At 40.0% G+C, this 15,875-nt stretch overlaps 2 protein-coding genes across 2 annotated transcripts in view; both read left to right on the top strand.

The window, feature by feature from the left end:
* Window positions 1-10,408, top strand: coro1cb (coronin, actin binding protein, 1Cb). Its single transcript, XM_074690622.1, has 11 exons — window positions 1-305; window positions 3,932-4,131; window positions 5,005-5,127; window positions 7,103-7,232; window positions 7,375-7,556; window positions 7,672-7,791; window positions 8,041-8,145; window positions 8,238-8,383; window positions 9,322-9,379; window positions 9,534-9,788; window positions 10,142-10,408. The coding sequence occupies exons 2-11, from the start codon at window positions 3,934-3,936 to the stop codon at window positions 10,259-10,261; spliced, it is 1,437 nt and encodes a 478-aa protein (XP_074546723.1). The 5' UTR covers window positions 1-305; window positions 3,932-3,933; the 3' UTR covers window positions 10,262-10,408.
* A 4,928-nt stretch (window positions 10,409-15,336) lies between these two features.
* The window catches only part of LOC141805525 (uncharacterized), a 3,562-nt gene continuing 3,023 nt past the window's right edge, over window positions 15,337-15,875 (top strand). Inside the window, exons 1-2 of the mRNA XM_074690624.1 lie at window positions 15,337-15,434; window positions 15,646-15,756. The gene's annotated coding sequence lies outside the window, so the exon portion shown is untranslated. The remainder of the gene's footprint in view (window positions 15,435-15,645; window positions 15,757-15,875) is intronic.

Below are 15,875 nucleotides of genomic sequence, written 5' to 3'. Positions count from 1 at the left end.
TCGTCACAGTATTCTATTGAATTTAATAACGATGAGAGTAGACGAAAGCTAGTCTCCCGCAGGTGAGAGGCACACAGGGGATGGTTTATTCATCATCTAGCATCCTAAAATACCACTAGATTTAAAAACATTGCTTCCCTTCCACACATTTGTTTTCAGAAGTGGGAATAAGAGCGAGCGTTTTTTGAGGAGACAAGGGATACTAGAGCAACGTCCTGCAGGATAAGGGCGCGCCTAAACTACCAGATTCATGTGTTGTGATTGATTACCCCCGTGCTTACGAAAATCTTGCATAGATTTAGGAGGTAAGAAAGCATTAACAGTGTCTTTGCATTGTACATTTTGCATGTGATCCGTCCGTCGGGGCTGTGCAGCATCCATGTAGCTCGCTGGATGGGTTTGGGAATGGGAGCAGCCAAAAAGCTTGGGTGGAAATATCTGCACTTGCGTCAGCTGGCGGCAGTCCACCGCAGCTAACAGTTAGCAGCTAGGCCAGTCTGCTGGATGAGCGAAGAGATGCAAAGCACACTAAAATCTTAGCAGAGCATTTTTACAAAAGTAGCTGCTTTTTGAAACATGTGGACACCTCACTGTGGAGGAATTATAAAAGCGTTTCGGCTGCTTGGGCTGTATTTTTGCGTAAATGTTAAAGACAGACACTCCCCTAGGGTCGCCTCCTCCCTGTGAGATATGTGTCAGCGGCTGCCGCGACTCGACCAGCCGCGGCACAGCTGCCGAGCTGCCGGGGCAGTGCGGCGTAACACGGGTGTACTTTTATCAGCAGCAGCCGTTACGTATCAAAGTATACCCCTAACAACGAGTCTTAAATTCAAATTGAAACTTAGTCTTTACATTATTTTAAAATGTACGTCAAAAATGGGCGTAACGTTTCCCACCAAATTTTAATTTGTAGTTATGCTCTCGTGTTTCAGTAATGGCAACGTAAAGTTAGCTACCGCTGCTAGGCAAGCTAAGCTATCTCAGACAAAACATTTACGTTGTTCTCAATAGAATATATAAGTAAACTGGTAATACTGTAAAATCACTACCGAATTTTCGTATCAGACATTTTTATGTATAGTTTGTGACTAGCTTATTGTTTTACAGTGCAGTAGGGGACATGGTTGAAGCTACTGTTAGCCACCGACCATTGTTCAGTGTTAGCACGGTGCAGTTGTTCCACTCCCTCTGATAACATTCAGTTGGACCTTTGAGAATGCAATGTGCTGGTAGCATGAAATTAAAAGCGTTGATACCAAAATTTCTGATGTTGAGGTGCACACCCATTCAGGCGAGCTGTCCGCGCAGCCACTGAAATAGATTAATAGATAAATAAGGGCTTCAGATTCCTTTAATTCCTCTACTTAGACCATTTTAATGAAACAACAGGAGTCATCATATTCTTCTCAGTCTTAGTATCACAGCACCCGTGTGTAAGTGTTGGTGGCGGCCTGACACTAAGAGGCCACCATAATGATGCTCTCAGTACAGCATGAGCAAGCAGAGGGGAGTATGTTATAACGTATGACATCAACTATTCTGAGCCTTTAGGGGCTGAAGCAGCTCATTTTGTCAAATGCATAATTTGAATGAAGATAGCTGCTGTTGAATGGAGCACTGGTAGAGAGTGAGGGAACACGCTGTACTGATGTGAACTATAGTCCTGTACTGTCCAGCTATTATGCAGCCTCACAGCAACATGATCACCGTTTGCAGTTCTTCATACTTTTGTGATTCAACCATAACCAGGGTTAAACTAGCAATCATTACTTGTGGCCTTTCAGGATGCTTCTGCATTTCTGATCATCTCAGTCTTGGATGGAAACAGTTTTGCAGGCATACTGGTGCTTTGTGGCCTCATGCACAGTATAGGTGTGGTATTATGACCTAAACTTAGCATAAAAGGTGGTTTTCCACCATCCCAAACAAAGTCAAATCGTATGTCCTCAGATTTGATAGGTGGGTCTAACTTGTGCACATATTGGGATGAAAACACCATACAACTGAGTAAATACATATTACATAGATGACACCTGTGCTATGTAACATCCATGATGATGGAGTGCCAATCACAGTCTGCATCCACCCACGTACCACAAGGTATCATCAGGACAGTAACTGAAAACACCCGTGTGGGTGAATAACTGACATGTATCAAGTTTTAAGGCTTATTTTATTTAGGTTAGATCAAATTATTTTGTAGATTATACCTTCATAGTAAGGAGTATAATTTTAGAGCCCTTTATTTATGTTAGATCATAACAGCCATGGCTTTTTAATTTACAGAACTTATCACCGAGTGTGAGAAAGCATGTCAATCAGTATAGTATTACTTTATCTGTTTAAAGAGGAGAAAACCACCAAAGCTTGTTTAAAAGCACAGTAAGTTTCTTCAAACTTGCAGCTTGTTTACTGAAATGGCACACTATACTTGGATCCAAATTAAACAACAAAAAGGATTCTCCTCTACCCCACTCACAGGTGCATATAAAATGCTTAAGCCTTGGAGAAATTGCTTGTTTTGACCTCAAACCAGGTTCCACTGTTGCCAAACTTGTCAAAATGCCAATGCTAGTTGAATTTGCGGTGAGAAAAAAAGATAGTCTAATGGTTTCTGGAAGCAGTTAAGAAAGAGACAGGAAGAGGGGAAAAGCTTGAGGGGGAACTGAGCCACAAGGTGATCATTAAATGTGGATCAGCCTTTAAAGATCATTTCCAGAGTCTGCGATCAGCAACAAACCATCTGTGGTGTGCTCGCAGGAGATGTTCTGCTAAAAAAAAGTACTGCAGAGATTTTCATGGATGTGTGTGTTTGCCTAAATCCTGAAGAGCAGTGTGTATTTTTTGTTTTGAAGCAAGCTTTGGTACAAATAAACAGAAATTTTACAGGAAATAATGCTTAATTTACCAATTCGTGTAATAAAAGAAAAACATGTAAATGATAGGAAACAGTAAGAAATAGTTGCTTGATTGTGGGTTCATTTTGTGTGTTAGTGTGTGTGTTCCTAAGAAGAAAATGCTCATATGCGTATTTTGAGTTCTGCAGTGACTTGCAGAAGTAGATACAGGTCGCATTAAAATTAATGAGCACTCAAACTTTAAAATGAGGCTTCAACTCTTTAATTTAGCACTAGGGCTCTGCTGTTGTGCATTCTGTACATTTAATGGCAGGAAAAATGGCAATACTGTAAAATATTATCAAAATTTTACTATAAATGACTGTTATATTTTACAGTAATATGCTGTATCACCACTGTACAGGCTTCAACTACACTATTTTGAATTTTTCCTATTTTGAATTTTTCTGATAAATGTATACAGGCACAGGTAATTATGATGCCCTTTTTAATTTTCAATTATTATGTATCTGACTTTGCCTAACCCAGTGTCATAATGGGGAGAAGTGCAGTTTTACTGTATAAAACAGTAGTATTACTTGAATCACTATGAAATATGAACAGTGAATTACTGTGAAAAGTTTAAGGAGCATTACTGTGAAATATCAACAATAACTTGACATTACTGTAAAAGTAATGTAATAGTAGCCAGTATGAGTTTAAAATCTACACCCAAATAATTTTCAGTGTGCAATATTAAGTACAAAAAGGTTGAACTGTTAAAGTTAGAACATAGTGATAATATCATTCTAACATTAGACTCAGGAAACAGTGGTTTATGTAAACTTAAAGTGGTGTAGTCATGCAGTGTGTGCAGCAGAGCATGCTCCAGTCCCAGAGTTTACATCATTTAAAGCAGATCATTGTAGTTGAGCAGGTGGCTGTCTGCACAAAAATTGTGTAACAATACATTAGGATTAAAAAAAAAAAATCTATGCTATCTCCAAAGTATTCCCCGCCTGCTCGTTGATGATGATCATTTTTTGTGTTGAGACCAAAACCACTGACGTTTTCATCCACTCTTCCCTGTGCAGATATGTTGCGGCGAGTTGTGCGACAGAGCAAGTTCCGCCATGTGTTCGGCCAGGCTGTGAGGAACGACCAGTGCTATGATGATATCCGCGTGTCCAGGGTCACATGGGACAGCTCCTTCTGTGCCGTCAACCCCAAATTCGTTGCCATCATCATAGACGCCAGTGGGGGAGGAGCGTTTCTTGTTCTTCCTTTACAGAAAGTAAGTGGTGTTCTGATCGGATACAACCTTTCTATCTGAATATTGATTCAGATTCTTAGACTTGAGTATCATCTGAGACCAGTCACTGGTTCAGTTCTTGTATCATAAAGTGTTTACTTCTTCTGATTGTTAAACACAGAAGAACTTCAACACAAGAGGTGAATCAAGGTCAAAAAGCTGCTCCCCTAACACTCTGACATTTATAAGCATTTGCAGCCTGATTTATATTCCCCACACAGAAGCTTTGGCTCTGAGCTGGGAATAAATAACGGTGTGACACGGTCAGCTGAAGACCAAAGCTGCACACCAAGGGTGGAAAGCATACCAAGAGACACAAGGCTTGTATCAAATTATAGCATCCAGAGTGTGTTACAAATCAATCCTATAGGCCTGTTGTGTGTCAGCAGACCCTCTGCACTCTGCTGCTCTGCTTTGACCCCGTCCTGTCTGACCCCTGAGGCTCATATCTGTAGTACAAAGCAAAGATAATCAATTCTGAAATCTGCCTGATAGTAAAGGCCTCCAGCGTGTATCCTGCTGCAGTTGGCCGATTGAACACATGATACTCACTGAGGGGACGCCTGCCGCTGTGTCATAGTTTTAGGCCACTGGGTTAGTTGATTTACCAGCACCGTGTGGAGTCACGCCTCAGGAGAAGCAGCTGAGAAACCATACGGTTGCTTGTTTACGAAGTGGTCACTGTGTCAGTTTCATGTTTATCACACGTTTTCACGTGAAAGCCACTGACGAGTAAATTATTCTTATACCATCATGCAAAGGATTGAATTTAACTGAACCCTACAAAGATAAGTCAGAGTCGTTTTCATTTTTCTCCACTAACACAATGCTGTAACTTCTCTCTCTATCTCACAGACTGGCCGTATAGACAAGGTCTACCCTACAGTTTGTGGTCACACAGGCCCTGTGTTGGACGTCGACTGGTGTCCTCATAATGACCAGGTCATAGCCAGCGGCTCAGAGGACTGCACAGTCATGGTGAGGATGGAGTTCACCTGGAAACACACCTGATGAGCTTTGATTTTCTTTTACTGGTTTGGCTATTTACACATTTTTCTATAACTTATGATCATTCGCCCGTACGTCTTTATATCTGGAGGATGTGTACTGATCAAACTACACTAACGTTGTTTATATGCAGTTTTAGTGTATGGGTTAGGGATGCAAACTTAAAGAGTCCTCTGTAGGCAACCTTAAGAAATCAATTATCAGTTATTCCTTAAAAAGGTAAACTTTTCCTACAACGAAACAACCCTTAATGTTTTCTTTTTATCTAAATTGTGTTTCTCACAGCAACATAATGTTTCTTACCTAAAGTATTGCACATATATAGAACATAATAAGGCATAAAAGTTGTTTAAAACACTGAATATGAACTTGCAGAGCTGGCTTACAAAGATAATCTCCCTGAAATCTCCCTGTCTGGGGTGTAACCAAGGGACAACATCCGGTTTTAAAAAGTGGAGCCAAAGTGCTAAAAGTTGCAGTTTTTGATGTTAAGATCATGAGTTTGCCCAATCAGAGGCACAGCTCACGTGACTGTAGGGTCTGGCGCCCTATAGCGGTTAATAAGGAGACTCAAAGCCTGTCTCTTTAGTCAGCATTTTCAGTATGGTCCAACAACACTGGCTTTATTAGTCAGAATCAGGACCAGATGAGTGACGTCACAGAGACTCCATCCATCTACAGTTTATGGGTGTAACCAGGTCAGGGAAGCAGAAACACGCTCAGATAGCTCTGATGTCGCTTGTCCACAGACATACCCCAGCTTTGGGAAATTCATCTGTGCTGAAATCCTTCCAGTCAGTTGGTTTTGTGTCCAATGAACAACAACACATCTGGCTCAATAGTGGATCCTGTCGTGATCTGCTTCCCCCAAAAAAAAAAAAACTATATATATATATATATATATATATATATATATATATATATATATATATATATATATATATATATATCTTTATCTAGCCTAAAACTAAAAACGAAAACTGAAATTTAAAATGCATTGCAGTTAACTGAAACTACTAAAAACTAGAAAAGAAAACAAAAATAATAAGTAAACTAAAACTGTATCTTGTGTTCACAAAACTAACTTTAACTAACCAAAATTATAGAAAAAATTAGCCTTGAGGATTTAAACTAATCCGACACATTTTCCCAACCAATTTAAGATAGTTTACGGCAGTTGTCAGCACCGCACAGCACCATCACAGGGACGTATAGGGACGAGCTTGTTTACTGTACTGACTGGCTGTGCGCTGTGCTGCAACAAAACGTGGTGGAGCAATGAATCAGAGCATCTGTTATAGTTTCATTGCATGTGAGTCTGACTTTATTGTTACAGAGTCCAAGTTTCTAATTATTAAAGCTCATATTCGATTGTTTTACATAATTTATGTTTATATTTGTTTATTTTAGTTTGCATTATTTTTTGTGTTGAAGGCAGCAGCCAACATTTTGGTATCAGCATTGACTGAGCAGAGCACTATGATGGACTTGAAAATAAACAGTATTACAAAATATTTACTCTGACCTTTTTGAATCCTGCACCTGGTTAATAAGGTATGAAAAACTAAAGCTAAACTGAAACTAAACTAAAACTAAGCCTTGTTGCAAAAATCAAAACTAAATAAAAACTAGAATGCCCGCTCCGAAACTAATTAAAACTAAACTGTAATGGAAAAAAATGTCAAAACTAACTAAAACTAAACTATAATGACAAATCCAAAACTATATTAACCTTGATCTACCCACCAGGAAAATCAAACATTCCAGTACGTTCTGTGAGACCACTTGCCAGTACTCAGTTTGTCAACATCCTTAGTTTGAATGAATCTGCATTTCTAGAAATTTCTTTTTAAAATTCCTCAAAGCCATTTTTTAAGCATTTTAAGCATTATTCTTTATCATTTCTGTGTATGGTCTGTAACGGTTTCCTCTTCTTCTGAATCAGGTTTGGCAGATCCCTGAGAATGGTCTTGAGACCCCGCTGTCAGAGCCTGTGGTGGTGTTAGAGGGTCACTCTAAGAGAGTCGGTATTGTGTCATGGCATCCCACCGCTCGCAATGTTCTCCTCAGTGCAGGTAACCTCTGACTGCAGCTGCTCTGACCTCCAAATCTGACCAATCATCTTTCACTTTGACCAGCTGTGATATAAAATACTTATTATACATAAAGACAAAAAAAGGTGTGTATGATCATACTGTGTGTTGTGCGTCCTTTTAGGCTGTGACAACCAGATTGTCATCTGGAACGTGGGCACAGGAGAGGCCATGATCAACCTGGAGGACATGCACCCCGATGTTATCTTTAGTGTCAGCTGGAGCCGCAACGGCAGCCTGCTGTGCACCGCCTGCAAGGACAAGAAGGTCCGCGTCATCGACCCGCGTAAAAAGAAGATCGTCACGGTGAGTTGAACCGAGGGGGGATTTCAAGTTCTGGGTATAGAGTAATCTTTCCTACATTCACCGAACTGTTGTAAAGCCCGTCTGCCAAGTCTGACAAATGTGTTTCTGTTTTCAGGAGAAGGACAAAGCCCACGAGGGAGCTCGGCCAATGAGAGCGATCTTTTTAGCGGATGGAAACATTTTCACCACTGGATTTAGCCGTATGAGTGAGCGCCAGCTAGCCCTGTGGAAAACTGTACGTCAGCAGACCCTCATTCCACCTTAAATACAGACAAACACAGTCAAACTGCTCTCTGTGTGAGAGGTTTTTAAGTGATGTGGAGCTTTGCTTTGCATTTCATTACACCTCAGCTCCAGCAGAGGGCACCAGAGTCAAACATGACATCAACAAGACAGCCTTACCTTTATCTCTTCACTTTTGAAAAATTTGGTTCTTTTGTGCAGAGATGCATGATGGGTAAACATCACCTTCTTTTATTTCCAGGACAACATGGATGAGCCAATCTGCGTACAAGAGATGGACTCCAGCAACGGTATCCTGCTGCCGTTCTATGACCCTGACACTAACGTGGTCTACCTGTGTGGAAAGGTGAGCAGCTCTGCAGAGAATTTTCAGTGTTGTGTTTCTTTTGTCTAACATCTGACACAAGCTGATCTCTAGCTGTAACTGTGCATCCTCAGGGCGACAGCAGCATCCGGTACTTTGAGATCACCGACGAGGCCCCGTTTGTCCACTACCTCAACACCTTCTCCACCAAGGAGCCCCAGAGAGGGATGGGATACATGCCCAAGAGAGGCCTGGATGTCAACAAATGTGAAATCGCAAGGTACTGAGGGATGATTAATCAGAGGAGCGCGTGTTCTCGTTGTATGTTTGGAAAAGCTGATTTTTACCTTTCTTTTTCTGTTTTTTTTTGTTTTTTTTTTTTACTGTGGATGATAGATTTTATAAGTGAGGGGTTTCTTTGTGTCTAAAAGTTAAGTTGCAAAACTGTTGCTGGAAATACTTCTTGTCTTTATCAATTTATCCACCATTTTTTCAAAAGATGCTGTTCGGTCAATGAAATGTAGAAAAAAGTCAACAATGGGAGTGCAGTGACTTTTATTTAAAGCCAAGTGTCGTGGCAGATTCCTCACTACAGTGTAAAAAGTCACCACAAAAGTACAAGCTTGTCCAGTGTTCTGATGCATTTCCACTGACAGCCATGAAAAAAATGAGATATTAAAAGACAAAAATGGTGCCTGAATAGCTCATAAAGAAAAAAGATAATCTGCCAATGGGATAAGATTTTCTTGTTCAGTTGTTTTCACTCAAACAGTTCTTTTATTTCACGAAACCTATCAAGTAGAGTATTTTATCTCACTGATTTCTTTTACTCTTTACAAAAATTCAGGCTTCATTTTTGTCTTTTATATCTTGAAATGTTTTTTTTCTCTTGCCAGGTGGATGTGGCTTATACTAAGTAAAATAAGTCAATTTTTGCTAAATATAAAACAAATACACTGTCAGATTGCTGAAATGCGCTGTTATTAAGATCTAATGATTTTAAAATAATTTTAGAATATCTGTGATTAAACTACAAAATCTTTACCAACTGTTTTCTTAGATTTCTGTAGAATAAAATTTTTATTTTATTGACAAACTTTTAGAATAATTTTAAGTTGTTGAAAAAGCTGAAAATAACCCAGTGACATTTTATGTCAGCTCTTCTTTTTCCATTTTCAGTGTGTGATGTTGATTGGATCATTTCCTCTTTCTTTGAAGGTTTTACAAGTTACATGAGAGAAAATGTGAACCCATCATCATGACGGTCCCACGTAAGGTGAGCTGAGCTTTATGTTAAATTAAATTGCATTATTTGCATTTATTAATTTGACTATTAAACATGTTGTCCTTACAAAGCTTGGTGCAGTGTTTAACCATATAATAAAAAACAGTGCACCCGTACGAACTACAATTGTCCTCTCTCTGTCCAGTCCGATCTGTTCCAGGACGACCTGTACCCCGACACAGCCGGCCCCGATCCCGCCCTGGAGGCAGAGGAGTGGTTCGCCGGGAAGAACGGAGGCCCCATCCTGATCTCACTCAAAGACGGCTACGTCTCCACCAAGAACCGGGATCTGAAAGTGGTGAAGTCAAACGTCCTGGAGACCAAACCTGCCGCTAAACCTGCCACCAAACCAGAACCCATCTCAACTGTTCAGAAGCACGCTTCTCCACAGACCTCAGTGGTGAGTCTTTACTGGTTGATGACAAACCTTTCATAAAATGACTTTCATTACTCTCACACAGCATGTTTTTATGCTGACTTTTACTCTTTTCTGTTCAAGACATTTTCTCTGGTTGGAACAATTCACAAAAGTTCCCAATCAGCAAATACTTCAGTATCTGGGTTTCCATTCAGAGATAAACAGCTGAAGGCTCCATGCTCTGTAAAATCCCTGCTCACTCAGCCAGGATTAACATCAGACTTTATTTTGAAAGGGATAGGAAACTGTTTTGAAAATCTGTAGCAGCTCTTGAAAAGTCGAACAAAAGACGATTGGAATGTGTTTGAGCCGACTCTTTTTCTGTGCCCCTTCAGAAAATGGAAGATAAACTGGAAGAGGTGCTCCGAGAGTTCAAGTCGCTCAGGGACCGCGTCATCCTCCAAGACCGCCGGATTGCCAGACTGGAAGAGCAGGTCGCCAAAGTCGCCATGTGAGAGTCTTTTTCTTTCTGTTGGAAAACCGAACGGACGCCGTCAGCCACGGCCAAATTCTCAAGATTCGGCTTCATCGAGCTTGGCGTCGTCCCTGCGATGAGACCAAGCGTACATTCCAAGATGAACCTTAGATTTTTCTTTGCCAACTTTCACATCTCCCTCGATACACAAACATAAACACACACACACACACACACACACACACACACACACACACACACACACACACACACACACACACAGAGAAAGGAAACTCTTGCAGCTCACACGTGAAGGAATGACATTTTTGTTGAAGGATAAGTCTTAACATTTTTTGTGGTAAAACATTCTCATGTGAAGTTTGTACTTACTACTCAGAAACTGTATGTAGCATCAGTATTTCCATCGTTACTTTTTGTGTTGCCAAATATGACTGGTGTGTGGTTTCATGCACTGCCTTTATCTTCCCTCTTGTTGTACATTCCAGTCACATCCTGTTAGATTACGTTAGTCGAGCTGGATTCTTTTGTTTTTAAACATTAGCTGTTGAACTCTTCTCCTGCCACCACTCTGCTCATCGGTTACCATCAGATTTATGAATGTGGAAGAATTCCTCCGTTCTTCTTTTTGTTCCTGTTCTTCTGAGCTTGAAATTTCAACATTGACTTTTTTTTTTTGAGGGGGTAGGGGTGGGGGGTTGCATCTCTCTGGTGTAAATGTTGTGCAAACGTAGTGGTGCCTCTTGTCACAGTTAAAGGTCAAACTGCAGACTCAGTGTTGGGACAGGACCACTCACCCAGCTTGTGTTTCACTGAACCCCTGACAAACAGTTCTGTGCACATAATAAAGATTTTACACAGGAAGTCCTCACTTTTTCCGTTATTTCCCTTTGCATCACTAAACTTATTCTTGCAGCTCAGCAGTAAAGTTGGTATTGGTCACATTTAGGATCAAACATTAAAGAATCAAACCTATGTCTGAACTCAAGAGGATTTATTTTTGGTTTAAATTATTTCATTGCTTTTTTCAAAATGCACTCACTACCATCCAATCAACCAATTAAATGATTGCAGGTCATTGCATGTTAGCTGGTGGCTGACGAGCTGGTGGTATGCTCCTTTTCTGCAGTTTAATATGGATCATTGATGTCATCATGAAATGGTAGTAACATGTTTTGGTCCAAAAAGCCAATAAATCATGCACAGCAGCATTGTTTCCAGGCTCTCATAGCCCCTCTGTTCAGAACGCTCTGATTTAGTGGGCGTGACCTTCATATGTAAATGAGCCTGATACCGCCCCGCTCTTCCCCGTCACTGAGAGCTGCAACACGAGCTCCGAGTGCACAATGTTTAGAAAACAGCGAAGCTCGCTTACCGTAACATTACAGGCTAAAACAAGAGGCTAACCGCAGCTAAAGTTAGCATCCTGAAGCTAACACAGAGACAGGGGGGACACTGAGGAAAAGCTCTGACATCTGCTCCGCAGCACACAGCATTTAAAATACTCACATTTCCAGGGTCCGAGGTTTGTTGGTGGATGGTTGGTAATGCGCCTGGATTCAGGATCAGTCTATTTGCTAGTCCTCTGTTGTACTGTCCAAAGTTGGAAAAGCAGTCAGCCGTGAAGTGACTAGCACACACATGCACAGTTTTACTGAGTGTAGCTGGCACATTTCCCTCATAAATGAACTCTAGACACTTAGTCTTGTCTTCTTCAGAGATGGGAAGCTTGAGCATGGAACTATGTGGCTGTTTACAGCCAAAAACAGCCACACTCCTCTCTCCAGCAGCGGGGAGAGGAGTGGGCGGGGAGGGGGTTCAGGGGTGTCGGCTCCAATGGACTTGCTCCTGATTGGTCAACAAAAAAAGGGAATCGCTGACTTCAGCAGATCCACAAAATCCAAACAGCTCGTTTTAGGTCAGGATTTTACATTCACAAGCACTACTAAGTACATGTTTTGTCATTAAATATCACATTTTGTGGGCTGGGAGGAAAGACAAAGACCCACAAATTTCACTAAAAGACTTAATAAAGTGATTTTTGCATAATATGGTGCCTTGAAAACTTTCAACATAGCATGATTGTTGATGTCAGGCATCAGAGGAGAAGGGACAGACATGTTGGAGATGATATAAAGACAACAGTAACTCAAATAAACCAATCGTTAAAAACCAAGCCCTCGCTGAAAAAAAACTGAAATCTTATGAGTTTTTGTCTTATTTTAAGTAAAACTTGTATTGTGATAGTCAATATGAGCCACATTCAACTTAACAGTCCAGAAAAATTTCTTGTTGCAAGTTATTTGAAGACAAAAATGAGGTCTGAATTGCTTGTAACAAGTAATAAAAAAATCTGCAAATGGAAAAAGAAAAAGTTGTTTTAAAGTAGAATAATCTCAATATTAGTAACTTTTCGCCTTGGTCTATTGGCAGATTTTTGTTACTTGTTACAAGCAATTCAGACCTCATTTCTGTCTTTAAATAACTTGAAATTAGACATTTTTCTGGACTGGTCTGGTGGGTGTAGCTCATACTAAGTCTAAAAAGACAGTTACTGCTGAAAATAAGACAGAAACACTTGATAAGATTCAGTTTTTTGCAGTGGGTCTCTGAACACACAACAGGCTACAGCAGCAGGAGACGACACTGGGGGACACTCCTGTCCAAGAAGATTGGAATCGATTTCTGCTTCCATACTCTAATGGTAGGCTTGAAATTTGGCACAAGCAACATGAAAGCACGGATCCCTCCTGCCTTGCATTAATGGTTCAGGCTGCTGGTGGTGTAATGGTTTTGGGGATATTTTCTTGGCACACGTTGAGCCCCTTAGTACTAATTGAGCATGGTTCAAAGTCCACAGCAGGATAATGCTCATGTCAAAAAGCTCAAATCATTTAAATCATGACGATGGGTTCTCTGTACTCCAACGGTCTCCACAGCCACCGGATCAAACGTGGTGGAACTGGAGATTCTCATCCTGGATGTGCAGCCAAGATGAAGAATTAAGGCAGGTCTGAAGGCAAAAGGGGGTCCAGCCCAGTTCTGACAATGTGTAGTTGGTATATACATGTTAATTGCATATTTGCCACCTTGAAGACTAAGTAGCCTAAAAAAGAAATAAAATCAAAAACTTTGCTGATTTTCTGTGTCAAGCTCCACCAAAGCCTCCTCAGTCCCTGTTTCTTCACTTCTCACCTGATGGTGGTGCTAATACAGCATCATGAGATCAGTGAGGGAATGAGAAGTGAGTCCTTAAGACCAAATCTGAAGGAGAGATTAGAAAATACATGTTCAGTTAAAGTTATGAGATGGATCTTAATTACGCCATTACACTGAAAAAATGAGATAAAGACTTTTAAATGAGATTTTAAAAAAAAAGTCAGCATTGTGACATAAGGTCAAATTTTTATGATGGTTAATCAAATTTTTAAGATTACAGGTTAAATGTGTGAGATAGGGTTCATAATCATGGCCTCAACTGAGTTCTAACTTACCACCTCCTTTTTACATTTTTTCTCAGTTGCTTTGGTACATTTGGTACATTTCTCGAATTATCCAAAACATTAAGTGAATTTCTCAAAACAGTTTGTAAAAATAAAAAAACACCATGCATACCTGCAAAAGCCAGCCTCTTTCTCAAAATTCTTAGTTCATCTCTTGAAAGCAAAGTTTTGATGTCAGTTATTGTAAATTGTAAGTTACAAGAGACACTGGACAAACTGAACATGCAGTGCTGTAGGAGTTGCAGTACAGTACAGTCTTTCTATACATCCTTATGTTCCTGTTTGTTGGGTCATATATTCTCATCTGCATCACAACAAAGATCTTCTCTGTCCACAAAAAATCTGAATGACTGAGGACACAGTTGTTCTCCCAACTTTTGGCTGCATCCTTCAACCAACCTCAACCATTGTAAGCTTATGATGGAGAACATGGGTTAAAAGTCTTATAGATTTTTATTTTCCTTTACAGGAAATGTGTTGCCACTGTCTGTACAGAGGAAAGTACACAGACAGACTGACCAGTTGATGGTTCATGAGATCATTGGTTGATCTGATGCTTCACACATTTCCATTTGTTAAAGAAAGTCCAGATTGACCAGGGAGCAATTTACCAATACAGACAGATTAAGAAAAAAAGTTGAATGGGAAATTGTGGAAAGATGCTTAAAATATTATGATAACTGGTTCAACCTTTTTGCATGTGAAGACTTATGCAATGAATGAATGACTTAATGTTGTCGGGGATGAGACTATTCAACAGAGACCCATAATAATCCATTTGATCAACATTTTACATTGAACATAATCATTTGCATGAATGTCAAGCATTCACAACTTGTTCAAAGAAATGAAAAACTGCTTTTTATGTGCACAAGTGTCACAATGATGTAAATACTGAACAGGTAGTTTTGAGAATTTCAATTCTGATCTGAGAAATGAACCAAAGCAACTGAGAAAAACTGTAATCAACAGTCCAACCAGTTGAAAAATTCTCACAGGAACTTTTTTTTCCTTGCTTTGAACAATTGTATTAAAAAAAAACACCAACCTCTTTATGAAATAAAAATTTGAGAATACTGACTTGGTGACATACAAAAACTAACCCAGCAGACTTCTTAGTTTAAAAAAGGACGTATTTTTATTGTGGATTTAAACATTTTTTAAAGTTAATGTCAGTCTAAGTTGTTGTTCCTTTTTCCACCATGGTAACACTCAAACACTTTTAACATTCAAAAGCTTATCTGCATTAACCTTCATCAGATATACTGGGTTGACTAAACCACAGCTCATCTCAGTCTGAGTCATCAGGAAATGACAGTTATGATTTCAGCTTTCTGGAAGAACACTTAAGCACACACACACACACACACAGGGTACAAATGGTAGAGTTCAAGCTTTAGATTAAAGACATCAGTCACTCATTAATCCATATTTCATCCAGACTTTTTGTGTGAGTACAATGATGCATGTTTGTTTCACACCTGTTACATAACAGCGGTGTGCCATCTATAAGTTTCCTGCACCGCCGCTTCTGCCCACATGACATATTGAAGTGTGGTCAGAAGCTGACGTGTGAGAGGCGTCCCTCTACGAAGCTCAACTTCCTGCTTTTGTATCTAAAGTGGAAAACCTTCCAAAACTTCAGGACGTACTCTGTGCACCTGCTCTGCTCCTGAACCCCGCATCTTTGAGGTAAGATTGGTCCCAGCTTTTTGAAAATCAGAATATGTACGTGTAAAGGCTTAAAAAAAAAAAACTTAGTAAGAATTTACTTCCTTTTTGATACTGGTTAAAGCTGCGAGGTTTTAGGGGAAGTGTCAGCCTGTAACTGGCTTTTCTAAAAATGTGATGTTTCTGTTTTTATTTTTGAAAAGAGTGTAATCATTCCTGTTTCTTATTTCAGCCAGCAGCACATTCAGCCTGTCAGAGCTCTGAAGACGATCAACCAGAGAGGCTGAAATGAGCTGAACTGATTTCCTCCTCAGATTCCTTCGTCTCTTTGACACACGTTAAGGTAAGACACAGACAGACAGGTAGCTCTGCAGACAGAAATAAAAGGAATGATTAGAAAAATGTTTCTGGTTCTGGGGTCACCTGTTTGGTGTATTGTTGCGTCCAGCCTTACAAAAAAAT

Source organism: Halichoeres trimaculatus, unplaced genomic scaffold, assembly GCF_033239565.1.
Source record: "Halichoeres trimaculatus isolate MK-OKI-2021-1 unplaced genomic scaffold, fHalTri1.1 fHalTri1_scaffold_16, whole genome shotgun sequence".
In the NCBI taxonomy this organism is placed as follows: Eukaryota; Metazoa; Chordata; class Actinopteri; order Labriformes; family Labridae; genus Halichoeres; species Halichoeres trimaculatus.
This window is presented reverse-complemented; position numbering and strand designations above follow the sequence as displayed.